Below are 25,570 nucleotides of genomic sequence, written 5' to 3'. Positions count from 1 at the left end.
ATGTGTCACAATGCTACGAAAATTACAGTATATTTCCCCTACAGGGGATTTTTCGAAATTCACCGATGTATCACAGTGGGACGCATTTCGAAACACCCCTTTTATAAGGCGTTCTTAAAAGTGCAATATAGAATCCTGATTGAAAGAAAAAGCTCCGTGCGCAGCCTATAATAATGGAGAGTTACTTACTTGTACATTTAATTCTACGGAGAAAAATCAAGAGGATAAACCTTTCTCTAAACATGCAATGGATTCTACAGTTCAAAGGATCCAAAGGTAGGGTAAATTGTGAATATTTTCCCATTCTTATCAGACTCATGGATTTATCACAAAACTGAAACGATAGAATTTGCCATTATCAGTGAAAATTTCCCCGTACAATTGCCCCTATTAATTTATTTCCTAAAGTATTGAGAAAAATGTTATCAATCCTTAAAAGCTAAAATATGCCAAAATAAATTCATTTCATTTACAAAAACTTCCTCTTTATCCCTCTCTCCACCCCCCGCCCCCTGGCCAGAAAAAAAGTCCCCACTTATTCTGTCTGATTGACTTTTCCGCGTGTTTTTTCACCTTCACAATTAGCATTCCCACGTTTGTTTTTTTTGTTGTTTAAGAATAATGTCTGCATTTAATTTAGTGTTAATTTGTTAATCGTAGTTAATTACTTAATAGCACCTCAACGCCTCTATCTTTAAGTTTTCACTTTCATCATAATTATTTTAAATCTATAATGTTTATCTTTGCACACGGCTTTAATTGTTTTTGGCAACTTTATGATGACGATCTCTTTACAAATTGCCTTCAATCTGGTGTGTGTGCCTTCTTCGTGAACAACCATCGGCTTTTCTTTTTTTAAAATCTTCCTCAAATGTACAAAAACGTTGACGACGATGAAAATAAATCACCGTGAATAAAAATCCTGTGCAGGAATTTTCTTTTTTTTTTGGTGATGGTAAAAATAATAGAATGAGTGAAAGGATGCTTCGATGATGAAACCAAACAAAAAGACACACAAAATCCTCTCCCGAAAAAAAACTGGGTGAAAAATTGTGGAAAAAGCTGCAAAAGAACTACCTAAAACAAAACAAAAAAATTACTTTTCGCCAACAAAAATCAATTGAGGGGTCAAAATCAAATAAAAAGTCTGTTGTATGATTTTTCCTTTTCTTTTTCTTATACGTCTTCAAAAAAAAAAGTTGATAAAGAATATAATGGTAATATAATGTTTTTTTTTATACAAAAGAAAAGAACAGCTCTTTTATTAACAATTATAGTTTTCTTAACTTTCTTTTCTTCCACTAAAAATCGATTTTTTTTTCAATAAACAATTGGAGCTTTTTCGAAAATAAAATAAATTTCTCTGATGGATAATGCTTAAAAAAAAAGTAATAAAATGATCTGAAAAGATTTTTTTTATACAGATTTGTCGCCTTTTTCCTTAATATTTGTTTCATATTTTTTTCATTCTAGAGAGAATCTACTTTGAATTTATTTTTTAGAAATTTTTCATCTACTTTTCAATGATCTTAAGATAATAATCAAAAAAAAAAGTCTGTTGGTTAACTTGAAAAAAATATAAGAAATGGATATACTTATTTTCACGCAAAACAGCAACAAAATGACCAATTTTCCAAACAAAAAAACGAATCAGCCAATAGAAAAAGCCCATTTCCAGTCGAAAACGTTCCTGCCATCCCATTGGCTGATGCTTTTTTCCTTAGCAAAAATTGTCCTAGCATTGCTCTTTACGGTGAATTAGACTTTTAAATCACTTTTTGTTTAGTTTTCTACTTTGTTAAATTCTATGTCGATTTCTCTTTCTACAAATATATTTTCATGAGTGAATTCTTCTTTAAGAATTTCTAGTAAACTGAACAAAATAATTTATGCACAATCAACCTCTTGAGATAAATTTGGTGTACGTTGAACATTTGAAGAAGCTGACTAAGATGATCTCTTGACTGGTAATTGAAGTGAACACAAACTACGATTCGGAAGATGTTTTATTCGAAAAAAAAAAATGAAATGGTTGCGTCTAACAAGATTTTCGAAATGTCAAAATGAAGGTTTAAATACCTGACGTATCGCCCGCTAGAGCGCTGTTAGTACTGTCTATTTGGACTTTCGAATATCGAATAACATTTTGAGTGGATTTTCAAAATGTCAAAATGGAGGTTCAAACATCAAATCGACGTATTCGTTACTAGAACGCTTTTAGTACTTTCTATTTGGACTTTCGAATACCGATAACATTTTGAGTGGATTTTCGAAATGTCAAAATGGAGTCTTAAAGACCCAGTTGACGTATACACCACTAGAATGCAGATAGTACTTTCTAATCGGAATTTCGAGCATCCAGTACCAACTTTGAGTAGGTTTTCGAAATGTCAATATGGAGGTTCAAATATCAGATCGACGTATTCGTCACTAGAACACTGTAAGTTTTTTTCTATTCAGACTTTAGAATATCCAATAAGATTTAGAGTAGATTTTGAAAATGCCAAAATGGAACTTCAAACACCTGACGCATCGCCTTCTAGAGTGCGAATAGTACTTTCTATTTTAACTTTCGAATATAGAATAATATCTTTGAGTGGATTTTCAAAATGTCAAAATGGAGGTTCAAACGTCAAATCGACGTATTCGTCACTAGAGCGCTGATAGTACTTTTTATTCGGAATTTCGAACATCTAATAACATCTTTGGCTAGATTTTCGAAATACCAAAACGGAACTTCAAACACCTGACGTATCGCCCGCTAGAGCGCGGATAGTACTTTCAATTTGGATTTTTCGAACAGAATGAATATATTACTCGTATATTTGACAGGCAACAAAACGCTCTTTGTAATTTTTCCGATGTTTTCTGAACTATTTCCCTCTAATTTTCCGTGAATAATCTTCAAAGAAATTTCCAAAAAGACTGAGCCAATCGAATTTCCACTGAAATTCGAAGTCGAAATTCACATATTCGTTACTTCGAAGTTTGCTTCGAAACTTTGTTATTTTTGACAACTTAAAGAAACAAAAGAACACTTAAGTACAGTCGAGTTCCTCAAATATGAACATTTGAACCGTCCTTTAGTACGTTCTATTCGAAATTTTAAACGGAATTGCGAAGAGAATGGCAACTGTTTGAATTTTTGACAAACGATATGTCACAAATATTCGAAAATCCAAAAACAACTTCACGTATTCGCCGTTAGAACATTTATTGGTACTTGTTCTCAAATTTTTGATGATCTTGTCAATTAACAGAGTAAATCAAGTAATCAATCTTTTCACTTCTACGATATTTTATTTCCTGTAACAAATTTTCATTTTGTCATAAAATTCTATTTTGATATTGTCTATTCGGAATTTTAAATAGAATTCCGAAGAGAATATAAACTGTTTGAATTTTGACAAAGGATTTCATTGACGTCGATGAGTTTTTAAATAAAGTCTCGAAGTGCTTGTCATGTCACAAATATTCGAAAATCATTTGGAAATCCATAGGCAGCTTCACGTATTCACCGTTGGAGCACTTATTTGTACTTTTGCTCAAATTTTTGATGTTCTTAACAATTAACTTGACTAAAAATAAAAGTCAAACTAATCTTAGAAATTTCTTTTGAATTCTTTAATGTGATTTCGAAGAGCGCATGAAGTTTTTCCGGCATTTCCTAAATCCTTTTTGATGTTCTAATATTTTAGTTTATGTTTTCGAATTAGTAAAGGGTAAATCGAAAATCAACGGATATTTACTGGACAGAAAGGTAGATCGGGCTTCATTTTTGTTCCAAAAATTCGAACACCTAATGGTTTTTGTTCGGAAAATCTAGTAAATGTATCAAGTTATTGTAAAATTTTAGGTTATGTTAGATCTAACCTAAAAATATTGCAATAAATTGAAATTATGCGTCAGGTTTCTATATTAATGCTGAAAATGACTATACCTGATTATAAAGTTGCTTGCTACTGCAATTTTTTGTAGAATCTTTCATATTTTGAGGTTATATCAAATATAACCTTAAAATAAAACACTGTTGGCATGTTTTATGTAGTTTTCTGAAACCTTACTTAAACTTTCTACTAAGAATCGACCAAAGAACTAATAAAAAATCAATATTGAAGGTTAGAAATAGTTTCTAAAGACTTAGAACACTTTAGGAACAGTTAAACATCTTCCAAATCGTACCTGAAATACATTATTAAGTACAAAAACCAAGAAATTTGACGGAATTTTCTGTAAGTACTGAGAGTAAATTTAAATTAATTTCTTCAAAAAAGAATTCACTCAGAGGTTCTTTTTCTTCGCCACAAAATTAAGATACAATTTCTCTTCTGTTAACCATAAAATTTTCTTGAAAAAAAAGGAGGTGAATTAGTTCTCTGCGTCTTACTTCTCAATTTTAATCAATTTTACAATTCAACAATACCTAGAAAAAATTTAGAGATAATTTTATTTCATTTGTTTTTTTTAATCCCTATTTTACCTACAACTTTGTACACACTGGAAATTAACAAGTAATTAGAATTGCAAGGTTGATTCAGCAATTGGACTTGTCCCCTCTTCCCAGCAATTAATTATGTCTTTTTTTTCATCTAATTCACTTTTCGCTTTTTTCTGCTCTCACGACTCACCTCCTTGTTTCTTTTTTTTAATTAATCGTTAAGTACAAACGCCAATTAATGTATACATTGATCCAGTGTGTTATTTTTTTTGTTGATTTTGTTTTTAGTAACTTCTATCTAGAATTTGTTGTTTTAGGCGATTGCATAACTTTTCTTTGTCTTTAAAATAGTGGGCCTCGTGCCCTCATTTGGCTTAAGGGTTACCTGGAAAGTGAGGTTAAGTTTATCATAACCTCACAAATCAAGCCTTATTTTTGTGGAAAACCTCGATAGTTTTAGTCCTCATAAAATTTTATATTGCAAAAGACTTTATCGTAACGTCTGCTACTCTTACAGAGCTCTTTAATTCATATTTTAGGTTATAAGACTCATGTAGCCTGCAAGGTAGATTCTGGTCTTCAAGATTGTAAGAAAAGCAAGCCAAATAGCTTTGTAATCTAAATATCCAAGTCATATTGACAAAAGGAGCCATATTTCAGTTGTTTCTGTGAAGTATTTTGAGGTTATGCACAATATAACCTTAATTTTTACAATAACTAGTCACCAAAACTAAAAGAGATATCCAGATTACTTTTCATAGACTGCGCTCTGGACTGTATATCCATCAAAATGTGTCAATTCGGACAATTCTAACGCTAAAACATTTTCATTACCCTTTTAGGTTAGAATTTAATCCATAAGAAGGCACAATCCAGTTTATAATCAGCTGAAACTTAAATAGCTTTGTTTGTGTAAAACTTCGTAAATGTTCACTTTCGCAGATTTTAGAGGTTAGATTCAATATAACCTCACATTCTGAAATAAGTTTATTATGAACATTTTTGGCTGGTTATGAAAATTATCAATTTACTTTGCTTTCTTAGGAATTTCAATACAGATTTTGTCTCTTAAATTGTTACAAATTCTAACCTCAAAATATCTTGAATGATTTTTTAAGTTAGAAGAATTTGATGTGACTCAAAATGCGGAACACGATTTACAGAACGGAAGTACGATGATTGTCAGTGCCCTATGCCCCTACTTCAGTCACTCCGACGATAACAGGGCTATCGTTTTGTAAGAATTTCCACGTCCTACCGGTTTCTTACGTTCTGAACAGCTGAAAAACTGCAATAAGCATAAGAAACCCTTCCCAGAAGATTATATTCAAAAGCTTTTTGGTTTTTCCTGCCAGATTTTCACGTCCGGAATTTTTTGTCCAAAGTCAAGGCATTTTGAGGTTAGATTCAATATAACCTCACATTCTGAAATTACTTTATCATTTTTTGGGGTATCTCAGGGCACTATCTAGTTTGCTTTTTTAACAATTTCAACCTAGATTTTGCCTTTTAGGTTCCAAAATTTCTAACCTCAAAAATATCTAGAACGGTTTTTTAGGTTAGAATTTAATGTTAATTCAAAACAGAATAAAGTCTTTCTTCCCAGAGTTTTCAGTGGCTCCGAAGACTACATGACTATCTTTTTGTAAGAATTTCATAAGAAACCCTTCCCAGATTATATTCAAAACCTTTTTTTCTTGACTTTTCCTGCCAGATTTTTCAAGTCCGGAATTTATTGCCCAAAATCATGGTATTTTGAGGTTAGATTCAATATAACCTTACATCCTGAAGTAAATTGCTTACTGATTTTTTTTGTTATTGAAGATCCCCATTTGATTTGCATTTCAGAATGACACAAACTCTAACCAAAAAAAATCCTTGAAGTTTTTGAGGTTAGAAATTGATGCAACTTAGTATTTTTGGAAAGGTATGAGAAGCTATTTGCCAGTCCTTTTCAAACAAACTTCGAAGCGTTTTTTTGACTTGATTATTTCGAGGTTATGGCCAACATAACCTAACATTCCGAAATGACAAAACCTCACAGCCAAATGAGAGAACGAGTACGATTTTTCTCTCTAATTTTTAGTCACTAAAACTCCTCCAAAAGCCAATCAACAATTGCAAATTTAATTAATTAAAAATTTCACGAAAAAACATTTCTCAGAATTCCGTTTACATTGAGGTTAGGTTGAATTCTAACCAAATCTCAGTGTAAATGTTCTGATCGTCTGATTTTTATTTGCTGAACTTTTTTTTTAACAGATTGTTAGTGGTTTGTTCTTCATGTCATTATTTTCCTCATTTTTTTTTGTTCTTTTTATAACATTAAATATATACGTAAAACTTTTCTGTAGTTCTTTTTTTTAATAAACTTTTCTTGTTTCTTCATTTTTCTTTCTCTCAGTTTTGGTAGATAAATATTTTTTTTAATTAGGTACAATAAATTGTATGATACAAAAAAATTAAAAAAAAATTGATCAAAGCTGTGTACAATTTTTTTGTATTTAGTGTAATGAAAGAAACAAGAAATATTCAACAAGATTAGGATTTCATTTGCAATATAATAATTTTTTTATAATGAATATAATTAATAGTTATGTAAGTTTTTTTTATTAATCAGGCGCGTTTTTTTTACTATAAAAAAGTATATTTATTAAAATTCTTACAAAGCGCTCTGGTGATTTTTCTTCATCTTTCATCAATTCGCTTTTCTCACAATTTTTTTTTTAATAAATTTTATTTTTTTTAATTCCTAGATAGTTTCTTTTAATGACTTACATGTAGAGAAAACACAGAAAGATTAAAAATAATAACAAGAAATCAAAAAAGATAAATTTATTAATTTTTAGGAATTATATTCTTTTTTTTACATGAAATTCTTACCTTTTTTTATTGTGTTTCGTGGGTTCTAATCTTTTTAAAATCATCTATTTTTCTTTTACTTAATTACACTTTTTATTCACGAAATTTGTTCTCAAATGATTTTTTTTTTCAAAGTTTCTATCTCACTAATTTTTTTTATATTCTGTTCATCTAAGAAAGTAAGAATTTACACTTTTTTTCAATCGCTCGATTTTTTTTGTTATCATTTCTTATATTAATTTTCTATTAGTGTTATTTTTTAAAGTGTTTTTATTTTCTTGTCTGATCATTGATGGATCTTTTTTTCTTTTAATTCAATGTATTTCTAACTTTCTACATTTTATCTCATCGTCTTTAATTTTATTTCACTGAAATGATTTTCCTTGTGACTTCTTTTCATTTCGCGCTTTTTAATCTTTATTTCTTTTTCATGCGTGATTTTTATTTTATTCATATACTTTTATGTATATTTGTTTTTTTCTTTATTCTCTCTCATTTGATAATTTATTCTTATTTTCTGTGTCTCACATCAGACTCTTTACCATGTGGATCGAGTTTTCTGCAAGTAAAAAAAAAGCAAAATGAAAAATTTTGGGGTGAAAACTGAATAAATTTTAGGTTCGTTTTTTCTTTTTTTGGAAAGAAATTAGTGATATTGGCCATATTCGTTTGGATGAAAGACATTAATCCAAAAATTAAAAGGATAAAATAACCAAACCATTTGACACTCAATTGAGGATGAAAAATTATTATGTAAATGCATTGAGAAAGCGAATGTGAATGTGTAAATTTCCCTAGAGTTTTTCATTCATTTTTCCAGCTGTTTTTCCTCAAAGTGCGAAAGCTAGATCAGCTTACAGTGGCTGTGATTCTTTAGAGATTTACAATAAATTGTACACTCTAAGATTATCTGAAGCATAACTCTAGGACAAGGCTTCAGGCTTCGCACACGCACACACTCTGCCTTCGAACACTTCGTACTTTTCCGAAGAATATGAGAAAAATATGAAGTCCACGAAGCCAGAATACGTGCAAGGCCTCAAAACCTTCTCCTAGTTCTCTTTCTTTTTTAATTAATTTAAAATCAAGAAATTACAATTGTGATCCCACATTTATCGTAGAATTATTTAAAATAGCCTAAAAAGAGATGGCAAAGCGTCCCAGCTTTGCGGAATGCTCGAACTCACGAGATAGAGCTCACCGTGAATTAGTTTTTCTGCATAATCTTTTGGAATCACCGATCTACTAGAGATCAAATTGATTCATAAATCACAAAAGCATTTCAAAATCAAAAAAATCGGTACTTAACCGATTCATTACCGATGAAGACCGATGCAGCTGGGTTCTAATTTGCAATACTTTTCTTAAAAAAATCCAAATTTAGCCAAAAAGAAAAATGAGCCTTCCAAAGTATTTGACCTTTGACCTTCAATAATTCAAAATGGCGAATTTTGCGGTCATAGGTATGTTTGGGCGAAATATTCGCCTGGAACAGCTCTAAAACATATCCAAAAATTATTGAAAAAGCTTCGACCAATTTTGAGAAAAATCGAAAAAACATTATTTTTAGGGAATATTAATTATTAGGGATGTAAAATTATACAAAAATCGGTACTTAACCGGTTCATTACCGATGAAGACCGATGCAGCCGGGTTCGAAATTTCAATACCACTCCAAAAAATCCAAATTTAACCAAATCGGTTGAAAAATGAGCCTTCCAAAGTGGTTGAAATTTGATCTTCAATAATTCAAAATGGCGAATTTTCCGGTCATAGGTATGTTTGGGCGAAATGTTCGCCAGAACCAGCTCTAAAACATATCCAAAAATCATTGAAAAAGTTTGGGCCAATTTTTTGTAAAATTGGAAAAACCTCATTTTTGACCTATTTTTGAGGGATAGGGAACGTACAAAAGGGGTGGGGGGAAGTACAGAGGTTGGGTACGAGATAATGTCATTTGAGGAGGGGTCATCGAAGACCGGAAGTCGATATCTCTTACCGTGTAAGCATTTACACAATTAAATTTCGTATAAAAATTAGTTATCGCTTATGAACCGACTCATAACCGACAACTAGAGCTGTCTACAGCCGGACAGACAGTTAAACACACGGACAAACAGCATGACGACATTGAACAGTTGACGAACTGTTTAAATTTTGATTCTTTTTGAAATATCTTAAAATTTCCAATCCTACTGCATCGGAAGAAAACGGAAATATATCGACGAGGAACCGGTAAATAGCTTATTTTCAAAGATCAAACGTAAATCACTTTAAATGGCATATTTTTCAAGCAGTTTGTTTTAATTTGGATAGTGAACGGAAAGCAAAATAGAAATAAACTTATAGGGTAGCGGCATTACTTATGGCCACATTAAGGATATATTTACTCACAGCTTCTTTTCTTTTTGACCAATTAAGATAAAATTTTAACTGTAGTTTCTTTAAAGTATCTCCTTTCGATATATCCAAGTAATTTAGTAGAAAATTCTCTTAAGCCCCAGAAAAAGTATGATTTTTCCAACAATGTAAAATTCATAACTTTTGACCACTTTTACGAACTTACTGGCCACATTGTAAAATAATGCAAAATAAACTTAAAAAACAAAATATTTTTAGTGCAAATGAAAAGAAAAGGATTTTAGATAGTTTCAAAGGTTTTATTATTCTTTTGTTAAGTTTTTATAGTTTTTATTCATGATTGTAGCATTACATTATTAATTTCTCTCTCTTCTCTTCACTGAGGCCAGCAACCTGTTTTTCATGATGAAAAATCCACATATGATGGATAATCACACACAAAAATACAGAATTTAATTAAATTTTTGCCAGAAAACACTGAACTATTGAATAAAAACAATACAATTGACAACTCTCCAAATCAAAAGAGTTACACATATGGTGTGAGAGTAACACACGTCAAATACCGTGGCCATAAGTTCGTAATCCTATCAATTTGGACATAACTTATGGCCGCATCTAAATTTTATATTTTTTGTTAAAAAATTTATTAAAATTTAATAGTAAAAGAACATATAGTTATTAAGGAAATAAGTTTTGAAAAATAGTACTAAATATTTTCGATTGAAGATACAATATTTAGTTGTTAAAATTTTTGAGATCGTTAGTAAATTTCTTAACGATTTGACGTATTTTTAATCGTCATCCGCATCAGTGAAATATTTCCCATAAATTGTTTAGTATTGTACCGAAATATTAAATTAAATCAATTTAAAATGTTCGTTTAATGATAGCACATCAAATATTCCTAATTTTGTGGTTCCTCGAAATTAATTTGTGGGGAAAAACTGAAGATATCTGAGAGGCGGCCACAAGTATAGACTGGCCATAAGTAAAGCCGCCACCCTATAGACAAAAAACCGCGCGAATCACAGAGCGCTCTAATTCGTGAGTTCAAGCATTCCCGTAAAGTTGATATGCTTTATGCCATCTCTCTTTCAGATACTTGCGAGTTCTTTCAAAAAATTATCATTCAATACTAAAAGTTACAGAAAATTGGGCAGTAATCACTCTTTTGCCTTCAAATCTAAATTGAATTAGATTTTTGGTTAACATAACATCATCTATCATGTAAAAAGTCTACAACACTCTCAAAATTGGAAATATATTTTAACTAAACTAATTTTTAACTTATTATTGATGTCAGTATTGAGGAGACACTGTACAAATGTCAAATTAGGTCAGCAAAAAATCTAATTTGAAATAGTAACCGAATTTGGAACTTTGAATGAGGTGAAATTCTTATAAAAGTTCTGACAAATAAAAGTAGTTTTTCATTTTACCTCCTATCGCATTAAGTGTTGATTGTACAAATTCAACCCATTTTCGTAAAGATTTAGGTTTCTAATGCTTCTGACACTTTATTTTCTATTAGGAAAATTTCACGAATTCAAAATTCAACTTTTCTCTCTCAATGGTTTTGGTTGTGTCCATCCTACTCTTTCTCACTCTAAATTGAGATTTGCTTTGACGTTTAAAAAAAAAAGATGCGCAAGAGTGGAATGGATATATGCAAAACGTTTATGAAAAACCGATTTGAATTTTGATTTAATAAAATTTTCCTGACCTAAAAGGTGTGTCAGAGCCATAATAACCACAAACTGTATGTATCTATCCTACTCTGTCATACATAAAATTCGAAGGAACTTTAAATACGCTTTTGAGTGAATTTAGAGAGCAGTTCAGTATAGGAAAAAGGAGCTTTATGCCTCCGGCACACCTTTTAGATCGATAAAATTTCATGAAATCAAAATTTGCGTCCCTTTCTTTCTCAAAATATTTGCATAAGTCTATCCTACTAATTCGACTCCAAAGTGGACTGAACTAAATTTGATTTAGTGTGATGTTCAAAAGAAGAAGAAGAGTGTGAAAGAGTAGGATAGACATATGCTAAACTTTTATGAAAGAAAGGGAAGTGAATTTCGATTTTATGATATTTTCTTGATCTTAAAGGTGTGCTGGAGCCATTATGACTCAGGCGCACCTTTTGGATCAGGAAAATTTGGTGAAATCAAAATTCACATTCCTCTCATTCTTACACGTTTTCCATATGTCTATCTCATTTTTTTCACACAACAATTTCGATTGAGCTAAATTGGATTTGTTGTGATGTTCAAAAGAAGAAGAAGAGTACGAAAGAGTGAGATGGACATAATGGAAAACATTTGAGAAAGAAGGGGATGTACAGAAGTGATTACTTAAAAAAATTGATTTTTGCTGACCAAATTTAAGTTTTTGCTGTTTTTTTTCGTTTAAGGAAATCCCATATGGTAAAAATTTGAAGCCTCATTCTTATTTGTCTTGAAAGTGATCGATTTTTGGAAAAATTTCTGCCACATTTTGCTCCAAGTTTCCGGAAGATTCTTGATTTATTTGAATGTCAATATACAAGTCTCCTTATCGACCTCAGCGCCCCTACCGGAAATTCAGTAAAGTAACAATGTTCTGGAAAGTCGCAGTATTTTCCAAAAACATTTTCAAAAACCTATTTTTTTCGAATGAATTTAAGTATTAACTCAGTTCCTGTGGGATCACAAAAGCTGTGAATTGATTTAAAAAAAAGGCACATATACACCTTAAATAATGTAGAACGAGAATGAGTCAGTGGAAAAACCGGTGAAAAATGAAATGAAAAGGAGAAAAGGCAGTGTTGGAGTAAAAAAAAACAGAACCAATAAAGCAGAAAGAAAATTGTGAAAAGAACGTGACATTGCTATATGAGTTTTTGTGAAGAACAAATTAAAGACGCAGTGTGAAACTCTTCTTTTTCATTTCTTCCACTATTTCTTCCTTTTCTTTCTGTTTTTTTTTCTTTTTCAATATTTTCCAAAACGAATTTTAATGCACACGTTGAGGTTCTTTTTCATTCAAGAGAGTGTCCTTATTTTTCTTTTATTTTTATTTGTTTCTTTTCTTTTTGTTTTTGGCGTAGAGAGAAAGACGGAGGAAAAAAACATTACAACTTGTTCCTTAATCTGACTCTTCATCTTTTCCATCATTCTTTCTCCTGCACTTTACAACTTCTTCCTCTTTCTTGGGTGTTTTTTCCCAAAAACCACAAAGTGCTACATTCAAATGGATAGAAGAGTATATTGCCTTATCTCTCTACCATTCCTCTAAAAAAAAAACACCAAGAAACACCCTCCCTTAAAAACATCTTCATTAGATCTGTAGCACATTTGGAAAATGCCCTCAAACTTTTCTACCCTGAATCAGGTGCAAAATGGAAGAAGAAATAAAACAGAGCAAAAAAAAACCCCAAATACTATACACACTTTTCATTGGCACGTGACTCTCATTCATCAAACATCGGTGAGAGTGAAAAACTTTTTCCCATAAGAGAAGCAACAACAAATACATCAAGTATTTACAAAAGTAACTCCTTTTCTTATGAATGTCTCTCTCAGCACACAATGTCTACCACCTTTGGCGCATTAAACAATTAAAAAGCTCACCCTTTACCACCCACCCTGCCCCCTCCACCCCCAAAAACAACATTTTCCTTCGTTATCTGCTTCGTGGGAATTTATTAATTTTTGCACACTCAACAGCCACGCAAATATCCTTAAAATTACATTTAAAACACACAAAAAAAAGAAGAGAAATATTTTTCTCTATTTTATATATTTAACATAAATATAACATGAGAAAGTTTCCATCAGTTTTCATTCAAGAATTTTCCCATTACATAGAGTTGAAGAGCTTCCATAGAACGTGATAGAAATAATTTTGCACTTTTAATCGAACTCATGGGATTATTCTCTGACCAATAATATTCGAGAGCAAATAATATCTCTCATGGGAAAGATATCATTGGAATTTTCCAACTGAAAATCTCTACGCAGATTTATGGTTGAAGATTAGAATTTTTAATGCTTTACCAGCGATTGCTGGATTAATTGGCTACCAGGAATGATCTGAATGATGATTGGAAACTCATGAGATAAGCACAGTATGCCCAAAACCAAATGCTTATACGTAACATTGTTCAAACACGTTGTTTTTTCTTTAAATTCACTAACAGAAACCGAATATCGCAATTTTATATTCATTCTGCGCTAAAAAGATGATTTTTCACCTTAAGCTTATAATTCATGTGAGCAACGTATATGCAATTTGAATAATAAAAGTGGACGGGTAGGGAAGTTAGTTCCTGCTGATAAGGCTAGCTACTTACAGGTCTCTTTTAGAACTTATTCTAGCCTGTGATTTATTTCTTTAAGAATTTTTTCCTTCAGGTTCTTAAAATTCATTGACAATGCTTAATAAGAAATTACCCCATAGCAAATTTTCGCAGAAATTTCCGCGAGGTCGTCCATGGAATTTTTCCTAGGAGAGGCCATGGAAAATGGCCATTCCATGGAGAATTTGAACAACATACAATGGAAATCCAACGTCAATTTCCATGAAAGTCCATGGAAGATTTGTATGGAAAATCAAATGTGAAATATCCGCGGATTTCGCTGGAAAATTCCATGGCTAAATCCAGAAGTTTTCCTACAGACTTTCCATGGATTTTGCTGCAACACGGTCTCTATTTTGTAAAAAAAAAAATCCTGCTTATTTCCTAGCGAAAATTCAAGAAATAATTCCATGGAAAGTTCCACTATCTTTCCGGTTAGTTTTCTAAGAAAATTCCACACGTTTTTTTCTCGCTTTACCGCTAGAATATGTTTGTGTCGCTACAAAATAGATGAATTATTTTGCTCGCAAATTTTTAAATCTCTTTTAGTGATTTCTGTGGTACTTATAATATTATGAATTATCCCCATAACAAAATTCCACGAAAATTACAGTGGAAAGCTAGCGTATAAATTGGAATAATCCGCGGAATTTGACGCTAAAATTCATAGCTCTCCATGGAATTTCAAGTACGAGCCACTGGAATTCCACGGAACTCCTCGGAACATTTATATGGAAAATCAAACGTAAATCGTTTGCGGGATAAGCTAAAAACTCCTATGGAAAATTCCATTGTCTTTCCATAGGGATTTCCATGTTTTTTTCCACTATTTTTCTGAAAAGTCTATCGAATAAAATTGTGTTGCGATAACATGGATAATTTGTTTCCAATCCCATAAAAAAATTCCACGGAAATTCCAGTGGGAAGCTAGCGTCTAAATTGGAATAATTTGCGGAATTTGACGCTAAAATTCCAGGAAGTTTTCCATGGAATTTGGAGTTGGAAATTCCATTGGAATCATAGCTCTCTATGGAATTTCAAATACGACCCACTGGAATTCCAGCGTTAAATTCCGCGGAACTCCACGGAACATTTATAGAGAAAATCAGACATAAATAGTCCACGGGACAAGCTGAAAACTCCTATGGAAAATTCCATTGTCTTTCCACAGGGATTTCCATGGTTTTTCCACTATTTTTCTGAAAAGTCTAGCAAATATTCCGCAAAACATTTTTAGTGATTCCTGCGACAATTATAATAAGATTAATTAAGCGACATTGCGTTACGTGTATATAATAGTGAAGTGATTAGATTAAATAGGTTGCTAACCTAAAATAAGATTATTTTTATGTCATTTAACGTGTATTTTAGGAAGAATTATTTTTTTTATAATTTTTTTTATTATTATCTAAGACAAAGTGGTAATTCATTATTGTTGGTTTATTAAAACATGTTAAAATCCTTGTAATCTTTGCTATTTCTTTTATATTTGGAAGTAAACGAATGAGATTCATGTGACAGCTATCATTTTTCCTCCAGTTTTATTTAGGTGGAAAAATCCACAAACATTTTCATGGAAGTATTCCACAGAAAAATCCTCTATAACTCCATGATAATTTTCATCGAGTTACATTCTGGAATATTTCTATGGAATTTTTCAATGAGAGATACAGGAAAATTCCGAGGAATTTTTCGCTTGGTATTCCTATTCCGCTTTCTTTCGCTATGGGGATGCTTTATTTAGGTGGAAAAATCCACCATTTCCATGGATGTATTCCACAGGAAAAATCCTCTATAAATCCATGGGAATTTCCTTGGAATACATTACGGAAAATTCCTAAGGAATTTTTCAAGGAAAGATACAAGAAAATTCCGAGGACCTTTTCGCTTGTTATTCCTATTCCGCTTTCTTTCGCTATGGAGATGCTTTATTTAGATGGAAAAATCTACAAAAATTTCACGAACATTTCCATGGATGTATTCTACAGGAATAATCCTCTATAAATCCATGGGAATTTCCTTGGAATATATTATAGAAAATTCCTATGGAATTTTTCAAGGAAAGATACAAGAAAATTCCGAGGAATTTTTCGCTTGATATTCCTATTCCGCTTTCTTTCGCTATGGGGATACCTTATTTAGATGGAAAAACCCACAAAAATTTCACGAACATTTCCATGGATGTATCCTACGGGAAAAATCCTCCATAAATCCACGGAAATTTCCTTGGAATACATTATGGAAAATTCCTTGGAATTTTTCAAGGTAAGATACAAGAAAATTCCGAGGAATTTTCCGCTTGGTATTCCTATTCCGCTTTCTTTCGCTATGGGGATGCTTTATTTAGGTGGAAAATCCACATTAAATCCACGGAAATTTCCTTGGAAATATACCACGGAGAATTTACCAAGGAAAAAATACTGGAAAATTCCGAGGAATTCTTCGCTAGATCCCTATCGCAATTTTTTGGTATGGGGATAGTTCGTACATAAACCTTCAAACGCTTCAAACGATGCGAATTTTCTGTTTGGTTCTGCCTCAGGTTCCTCTATTTGGACATACAATTTGAAAATGCTGGAAATAACAATCCTGTTCTGAATTAACTTCTCTTAAGGAGTGTTTTAATTTGCTGTAGAGTACAATTTCACAAAATCAAATTGATCACTTTCCCATCAGCATTTTCATCGAGTTAAATGCAAATTTATTTATTACAGAACACTTTTGCAATCATACTTCATCTGATTACTCATCGTTGAAGTTGAGTAATATCCGTAGGATGAATAATCAATATTCTATGTTCTATGTCACATTTTTTTTTCTCATGCCCTACTCGTCGTTTAATATAATCTTTTTTTTAAAGAGATTTTTCCTTTGGAGAAAATCTTTAGAAAGACATAACAGTAAAAAGTTCAAAATGACGGTTAAAATCGCTAAGGGAAAAGATGGTTTTTGCTTTCTTGGAAAATTTACAAGAGATAACACTGAATAAAGTTGTAAAACAATAGTTTGAAATAATCATTTGGCAGAGAAAAATAAATGACAGGCTTTTACCCAAAGAATATGACTCATGTTTCGTTACAGGAAACTTTTCTTGACTTTTAGTGATTTCGCCACAATTTTGACTGTGCAAAAATTAATATTTCCCATTTCTTTAGAATATATTTTGCAAAAAATCCAAAAAAAAGGCATTTTCTTGTACTCACTGTTCAGGACTCTGATCTGTATCACTCTCATCGGGATCTGCCTTATTTCGTCGTTTCTCGTAGACTAAAATTATGGCACAGAGAATGAATACTTCAGCACAAATTCCTAGGAAGGGCCAAAGTGCGGCGAGTTTACCTGTGAAAAATTTATTCATTTGATGCATTAAATATGTAGATTTTAATTAGAAATTCTGCTCCTTCAAAGGAAGACACATGCCAAATCCTCTTCCTCTTTCTCCATTTATACACAACACAAAAACATTCCCCCCTCGAAAAAAACGTACATTTATACAGGAAACACATTTTTTTTGTTTTTCAAAAATTCCATCTTAAAAAAATAATTTATAAAAGTATATCTTCAATATTTACCTTTCACTCGCAAAAACGTTACAGCCACCGCGGGCTTTGTAATGCGATGAAATGTCGCTAAGTTAGTTGCTTCACATGAATAATTCCCACGATAAGTGAGTCGGGCACTCTCAATCACTAAAATTGCATTTTTAATATTTCTCTCATCTGGTAAATATGAATATTCACTATTTGCTTCAGGTGACGTTATATTATCTGCAAGAAAAAAATAATGCAAAAGGACCAATTGATATTGAATATCTTCAATCCCAGAGACACTGCAAAAGAAAAATTCAAGATGGAATAATATTGAGAACAACAAATGGCATTAATTTTTCGCAGAGTTGTTGTTGTAACGTCATCTTCATTTTTCATCCGTCGCAGAGATTTATTTTCTTACCGAATAAAAAAAAATTAATAATACATTTTACACTCGGAAAAATAATCGAGTAAAACTTACTCGAATCGATGTTGAAATAACTCTTTTTCATTGTGATTTTCGATTAACTATATTTTGGAGTTGATTTTACTTCTATTTAGCTGTATCGGAAAAGTTGCTTTAAATTTTCCCTAAAATTTACATAACAAGAGTGTAAATAACTCTTTTTAGCGGAATTATCACACTAGAAAATTTCACATTAAAGTTAAAGTGAAAAGTTCCTCATTAAAATTGCTAGAATTGCTCAATATCACGATGGCACACGGGTTGTCAGATGAGTGTTTTTGTTTTTGAAGCTTTTCTGTCGTTTGAGCGAAAATGTGCGATTTTAGTGAGGAAGAGGAAGTTTTCTTCCTGTACGCTACTTTTATATCCTGCAAAAGGACCCGCTAAGCGAGAAGAAGGAGATTGTGGGCGAGAGATTGGCTCGTAATGCGACCTCCACATAGTGAGGCTGATGCACAGCCTCAATTAATTCGACCACCATTTTATTTGACCACGAAATCCTAGAAGTTTATAAAGGAATATAAAATGTAGATCTAACACATTTTTCTTTAGCTTTTTTCTTACTTATCCTGTGCACCGATCTTTTTCAAGGTCTTTTGTCCTAATAAATCGGTGAGAAAATTGTGGTGCAGAAACTACCCGAATGACTGCAATAAAGTAGTACCTGATGAAAATTTAATGAGCAAATTTTGCTCAAAAATTTGCTCAATTCACTTTAATTTGCTCATTAACTATCAATCGTATTTATGCTATTTTAATCTATTTAATTTAATGGATCGATTTCTAAAAGCTCTTGACAAAAATTGCCCATTAGAACACATATCAGTAACAATTAATGTGAATCACATTAAAATTTGAATGTAAAATTCTCTAGTGTGATACCACGGTAAGACTGAAAATAATTCAATATAAGAGATAAGATAACTCATACCAAGTGTTAAAAAAATCTTTTTTAGAGTTAAAACAACTCTTTTAAATCCCAAAATGAAAGTTTTGCTATTTTATGTTTTTTTAATTTATCATTTTCTTTATTAATATTTTCTTGACCTCAAGTTCCCTATGTTCCGAACGAAGTATCACGTATGATGCACGCACATGTCTTCATGAAACACTTTTAGGCATTTTTCTAGTTGATGTTCCATATGAACTTTGTCACACGAAAATCTTCTTGACTGAATTATATTCTTAAAAAGAAAACACTTTAGCATATACTTCAGTCGAGATGATATTTCACATCGAAAAAGAGGAATAATTACATCGATATCCGATGAATTAATTAAACTCTGCCATAGAGTTGTTTTAACTTTTTTATGTTTTTTTCTTAGTGTATAAAGCAATGGAGATAAAATTGCAGAAAGTTGAATGATGGAGAAGATATTGAATAAGTTCCATTGAAATAAAAATCTCTTCAATTTCATCAATCAATGATGCTAAATTACGCGATTTATGTGACATAATAAGTTTATAGGGAACACCGGAGCGGAATTAGACACTCGAATGTTTAAGTTTGCCATGAAATAATAATAAAACAAACCCTTATTACTCAAAGTGAGCACAGATCTCTGAATTCATTGAACATAACCTAAAAATTTCCTGCTTAACTTAAATCACTGAAACTTTTTGCATTATAACCTCAAATTCCTAATCGTTCAATAAGATCTGCTGCTATCGTTTGTACTGGATATAAGGTCAAATAGTCAAATAAAAGTCACTATAAAGCTTATACTTTCTAGATATTGTAAACTACGGAGACTTCTAGATTTTTAACATAACCTTAAAATATTCTACGAATAATAAATCGGCTCTTCGCGGGTAACACAAGGTGCTGTCGTTGCGGGTGATTTTGCAATCCGAGAGTGACTTTTGCACTCTACTGACAGTAAGACTTTTCATTGATTCCAGCACTAAGCCGATGCTCTTTACCACGTTAGAGTGTATAGGGATATATTACGTACCAGGTAGTGTACAAAGATCATCAAAAGAATACTTGTAGTTAAATAATAGGGTAAGTGTGCCAAATTTCGGCCAGCTTTATATTTCCGCCACTTTGAGTGTAATTTCGACCAAGCAATTAAATGAATTACAGTACTCTCGCTAATTCGATTCTTTTAAGATCGGGCTACTTTTTAATTCGCGCAGCAGGTAAAATTGAAAAAAAGTTTGTTGACATTTTTCACATTTGTTTATTCTTGCTAATTGAAGCAAATATGCTCAAATTTTCTATGGTTTTTCGTGGTTATGCTGTTATTTTGCATTATGAAGGGTTTTCATAGAATTTAAGTTAAATATCGGTACATCGGACATGCATACATAACCTCAAAATTATTTTAAATGTAACCGTCGATAACTCGTCCGGATTACGCCGATCCGGGTTATAGAGCGGGCACTGTACCTTCGTTTAAAGAGGTCTCAAAGGATCAATCTTTTAAGAAAGAGTGTGTTACCGATTTAAATAAATTCTATTCGATTATGTTAAGTTATGTTTCATTCTAAACAGGGTAAGTGTGCCAAATTTCGGCATAGTTGCATGCAAGCGCCAAAGTCTCAAGTTTGAAATGTAATATCTTTAATAGAAATTGATTTTTTTCATTCCTTCTACTTAAGGAGTGTTGCTAAGAACCTTGTAGACAGTTTATCGTCTTTATTTACTCTAAAATCATTGTTAATACATTTTAAAATGAATAAAAATGTAGACATAACTTTGATGCCCTATTTCTGCCACCTCCATTCTCATAGTTCCTTGCCCTTCAGGAATACTTCCAATGCCTTTTTTCACGTCATCTCATTTGTCGAAGCTACATTTTTTGTTATTCTTTTGCATTGTATAATCTCTAGAGTATGTAAAAACTAAAAATTCATGGAAATTCTAGGGACAAAAAAAGGTGGCCGGAATTGCAAGCTGACCGGAATTTGGCACACTTACCCTAAGTCAGAATTTTTTTTTTTGGATCAGGGATGGATCAGTTCATTCGCAAATGTTCCAATTACTTATTGCAATCAATACAGTAGCCGTACTCACTATGGCGCTGTTATCTTGTAATATCGTTATCTCGTTATCTCGTTATGTTCTCGTAATGTATTTTATAATTGAAAAATTATAACAAGATAACAGATTACGGAGATTACGAGATAACAACGCCATAGTGAGTACGGCTAGTCACTCTCTTTAAGTTACACGAAATTTACTTCGTAGAAATAATATGAAGGGATATCTGAAAATATGTCTTAAGTGTCGTCCTTTTTTTATTGCAATTTGACGCTCAAGTTTATGTGCTGAATAAGTTACTAATCATTCCTATTCAATATATCCATCAGTCGCGACATTATCAATGCCTTATCAATGACGATATTTGCAGAATAAACTACGCACAGAGCTAATGATTAACACGAGGAAAACATACTCGAAAAGTGATTGAGGATATTTTGGCTTTTTCCATTCTTTCAATCAAACAACAACAACAAAAAAAACCCATCACGAAGCTAAGCAATTAAAGATGATTTTGTGGATTGTCCCTCCCCATTCCTCACTGCCAATAAACACATATTTTTGCAATAGAAATGCCTTGTGTGTGACCCAAATTCACCTTTCTATTTCATTGATTATCTACCTTTATGAAATTCGTCACAAAGAAAGTCGAAAGCTCTAGGTGGATTTTACGAGGAATCTATTCAGCAATTGACGTTAAAGGAGAGCTAAAATGTCGGGCTTCAACCCAGAAAGGAAAGGTGTTCAATTTTTCAATTATAATTCACAAAATGAAATCAAAAAATTATCTGGTAATTCTTTTCTGTTCAGTAATTTGTCTAAAATCGGCCAGTAAAAGTTCACTGGGCGAAAGATAACCTCAAAATTTAATTTTGAGGTTATGTGATTTTTTACATCCTTATGTCTATCACAATAACCCAAAAACAGCCAGAATATGTAAGTTCTTATCTGTAGTAATAGAAATAGTGAACAAAATCAATAATTTGATGTGTAAATTGTATTTAAAATTATTATTAAAGCAGCAGGTAAAATGATCTGTAAAAAAAATCGCCAAAAACCTCACCCGCGAAATGCATAGGGAGTTCATTGGGTCATTAAAATTTGCATAAATCACGGTTAATTAATTTTAAACAGATGCTCAAAATAAACTCATAAAGTCCCTCATGATAGTGACTATTAATTTTTGCAGTTGGTGTATTTAAATGCTTGATTAACCATAAAATGAAATATTTTTTTCCAGATAATATCTTTCAGAATATTCAACTGAATAAAACTTCCACATTTCATTGAAAGAATTTTTCCAAGAAATAATTCTTCTGACTCGGTGATTTTATGACGTAACTCTTACTTCAAGTAAATTAATACGACTGAAAACGTAAGTCACTAAAATTAACATAACCTTACAAATTGAAATGACTGTAAAATTATCCTCAATTGCAATTCACGTAAAATTTTAACATTCGTACTATGCTTAGGCTTCATTGCAAGTTCTAGAGTTTCGCAATTATCAGAACTCAAAATATAACCTCAAAAACGGTTCTGACTGTTAGATTTCGCAATTCTTTTTAGGTAAAACTCTAACCTCAATATTTAAAATGTGGTAGAATATTTCAATTTTGCTTCAAACTCATCAGAGGAGTCAGATTTAAGGTTAGATCTAGAGAAATATTTTGAACATAACCTCAAAGATGCAATTCTCTTTTAATAAGTATTTCTTTCTTAAAATTAGGTAATTTTAAACTAAACAAAAATTTCTACTCAATGACTGAAAGTTAGGAAAATGTTCAAACTGAGTTCATCGTGTACTAGAAACGCTAAAGCTATCTAATACTTTAACGGAATATAACCTCAAATTTCAGCAAATTTTAATGATTTTAGACATTTAAAAAAAAACCTGTATTAATGAACAAAATTTGTATAACGCTTAAAATTTATCTCACTTAAAGGGAGAGTAAAGCAAATTTTAAAGTTGCAAACATAACCTAAAAAAATATATTAGACATTTTCCAAAACTGCGCGTGTTTGCTTCAAATTATTTTGAAGTTATATAAATTACAGACAAGTGCTGAATCTGTTATTTTACATTTAATATGCAATTCTTGAATATTAACTCTTTCCGGACCGCAGCATATGCTGCAAGCCAATTTCATCTTTTCGTAGTACACAATATATCTGGTTGGGAAAAACCGGTTCTAAACCGGTTTAAAACCAGTTTTTATGGGTTTTCTCGAAATCGGCTTATACAACTTGAACCATTTTATTTTCATGCTGTAGCGCTACCTTCAGTATACCAACTTTAAAAAACTGGAGATTTCTCCATGACTTATCGAGACATTTCAAGTTAGGTGAAGATTGTGATTTTAGGAAATTTGGCTGGTAGCGAAATTTTTCTCGGATTTTCTTGGGTCGCGAAATTTTACGCGGATTTTCGTTGGTTGCAAAATTTTCGTGAATTTTCACGGGACTCAATATTACGACACATTATGACCACAATATTACTACATTATGTGACTACATTGCATGATTACATTGTGACTATATTATGACCATATTAAGACCAATTCCATTCTATCCATTCGCAATTGAAATTTCGCATTTATCTCCTAGAGCACTAGAGCACGTCAGAGGCTCTAAAAGTATGTAAATTTTGTGGCCCCTCTCTCACAATTTCCGAGAAAATCGACTTCAAAGTTTTTCAGATACCTTTATGCATTTCTCATCGATTTTCCCCACAATAAAACAAAAACAGATACATTTGTTCCGTTAAGTAATAACCTTTCGAAGAGACAAAGCCAAGCCAAACCTATTCGAAAATCTACCGGAAGCCTAAAGTACAAGTTCATGTATTCGCCGCTTTAGCAGTGTTTGTTCTGCCATTTCGAATTTCGGTATTCTTGACAGTTCAATCGTTAACAACGTCAACAACAGTGTGTAAACGTATGCTGCAAAAAGAGATTTTTTGTGTAGTTAACCCATTCCTTACCATGGTATTATACATCATACGCAAATTGAGTGATTTTAGATCATTTATTCCTGAGCAACTTTTAACAGAATTGCTGTCGGGAATGGATTTTTAGTTACTTTAGTTCTTCAATTACTTGGGAAAAATAGTCCGACAGAGATAGAAATGCATTTTGTTGTTCTTTTTTCGCTTCGTGGAAGGTCATGCAAAATTTTTGCTCAAAATGGCGAACGACAAATGCGACATCCCGTCCAATTTGTTAAAATTGGCCTCTTTCCTCTTTCCTGATTTGAATTCTAGTTGCCAATTCGAATTTTCAAGATACTAACAAATTGATGTTTCATACGGAAATAGTTCCTGTTGAGGAGTATTTCTATAAGAGGTAATACAAAAAGAGAATTACTAGGAAAAATACTGTGTCTTGTCTCGTAATTCAATCGAAATGGTACATTTTTCTAAATGTTCGTAGACCGAGAAGAAAAGAGGGTGCGACTAACACTTTTTTCTCAGAAATTTTACACTTTTTAGGTGCAAAAATATATCAACATTTTTTAATGGTAATTTTACACCTTTTTAAGGGTAAAATTAACATGAAAAAGGGTACCTTTAACCCCTAATACACCTAAAAAGGATAATATTTACACCGATTTCGGATTAATACTGCAAGGTAAAATTAACATTTCCGGAATGTTATTTTAACTTTTTCGGTTTTCTCTCAGTATATCGAAGTACATTACGCTGAGAGTACATGCAATAGAATCGTATCTTTTATAAGCATTTCAAGGTTTATCACAGGTCACAAATCTAGTTTACACTTCCTGTAATTCCGTTTATGGTCTCTTATTCTTTAATAGTCCTATTATAATTCATTTGAAATGAAGATATTTGTCAAAAGTGACGTTTCGTTTATTGTGGAAAATCTTTTGAAATCTTCGTTCCTAATACGGGCTTCAGACCTAAGGCTTAGCCATATGGTTTAACTGCTCTAATTTTTTATCACTCACGATTTTTTGGAAAAATCTACCTGAGATTAGATTATTAAAGATAAATGACCTATTAGGCTATCAAAAAGGAATAAAATTGGTTGCTATTTAAGATTTTGAGACTTTCGGGAACTGGGCTAAGCCTCTAGTCTGAAGACCGCTTAACTATCAAGACATTTTAAGTTCCATAAATGCTTCGCATAAGAATATGAAATTTTGATTTTGGAAATATTTGACAGCTTGAAATTTGGATATTGATCTTGTTCTCTTTGGCTATATGGACCCGAGTGAGTCCGACAGCCTTACATAAAATAGAAGAAGAAGAAGAAGATCTTGGTCTCAGAATTATTCGTTTCATTATTCGTTTAATCTTCAAGATTCCCAGCATAATAAAATTTCATAAAATATATTAGTACTTATAATAAAAACACAAGATAAAATTGACAAACGGTATGTGAGGTTAGTGTCTCAACTAAACTATACGAATTTATTACGACTTACGGAAATTTTTGTATCTGTGTCAATATTTGACGGTCAATGTATTTCTGCCATTAGATAAATATTAATAATTATGACCTATTTTTAACTGTAAAAAAGTCGCAGCTGTAATTTTTACCATTAAATAAATTACGTGTAAATA

General features: G+C 31.8%; 1 protein-coding gene across 1 annotated transcript in view; it reads right to left on the bottom strand.

The window, feature by feature from the left end:
* Positions 1-1,155: 1,155 nt before the first annotated feature.
* The window catches only part of LOC129806789 (uncharacterized), a 66,264-nt gene continuing 41,849 nt past the window's right edge, over positions 1,156-25,570 (bottom strand). The window contains exons 6-8 of the mRNA XM_055855563.1: positions 17,576-17,770; positions 17,207-17,342; positions 1,156-7,859 (exon numbers count right to left, since the gene is read on the bottom strand). Coding sequence (XP_055711538.1) covers positions 7,811-7,859; positions 17,207-17,342; positions 17,576-17,770 — 380 coding nt within the window. The 3' untranslated portion in view covers positions 1,156-7,810. The remainder of the gene's footprint in view (positions 7,860-17,206; positions 17,343-17,575; positions 17,771-25,570) is intronic.

This window comes from Phlebotomus papatasi, chromosome 3 (assembly GCF_024763615.1).
Source record: "Phlebotomus papatasi isolate M1 chromosome 3, Ppap_2.1, whole genome shotgun sequence".
NCBI classification, from domain to species: domain Eukaryota; kingdom Metazoa; phylum Arthropoda; class Insecta; order Diptera; family Psychodidae; genus Phlebotomus; species Phlebotomus papatasi.
The sequence above is the reverse complement of the archived record's forward strand: the minus strand, read 5'-3'. Positions and strand labels throughout refer to the sequence as shown.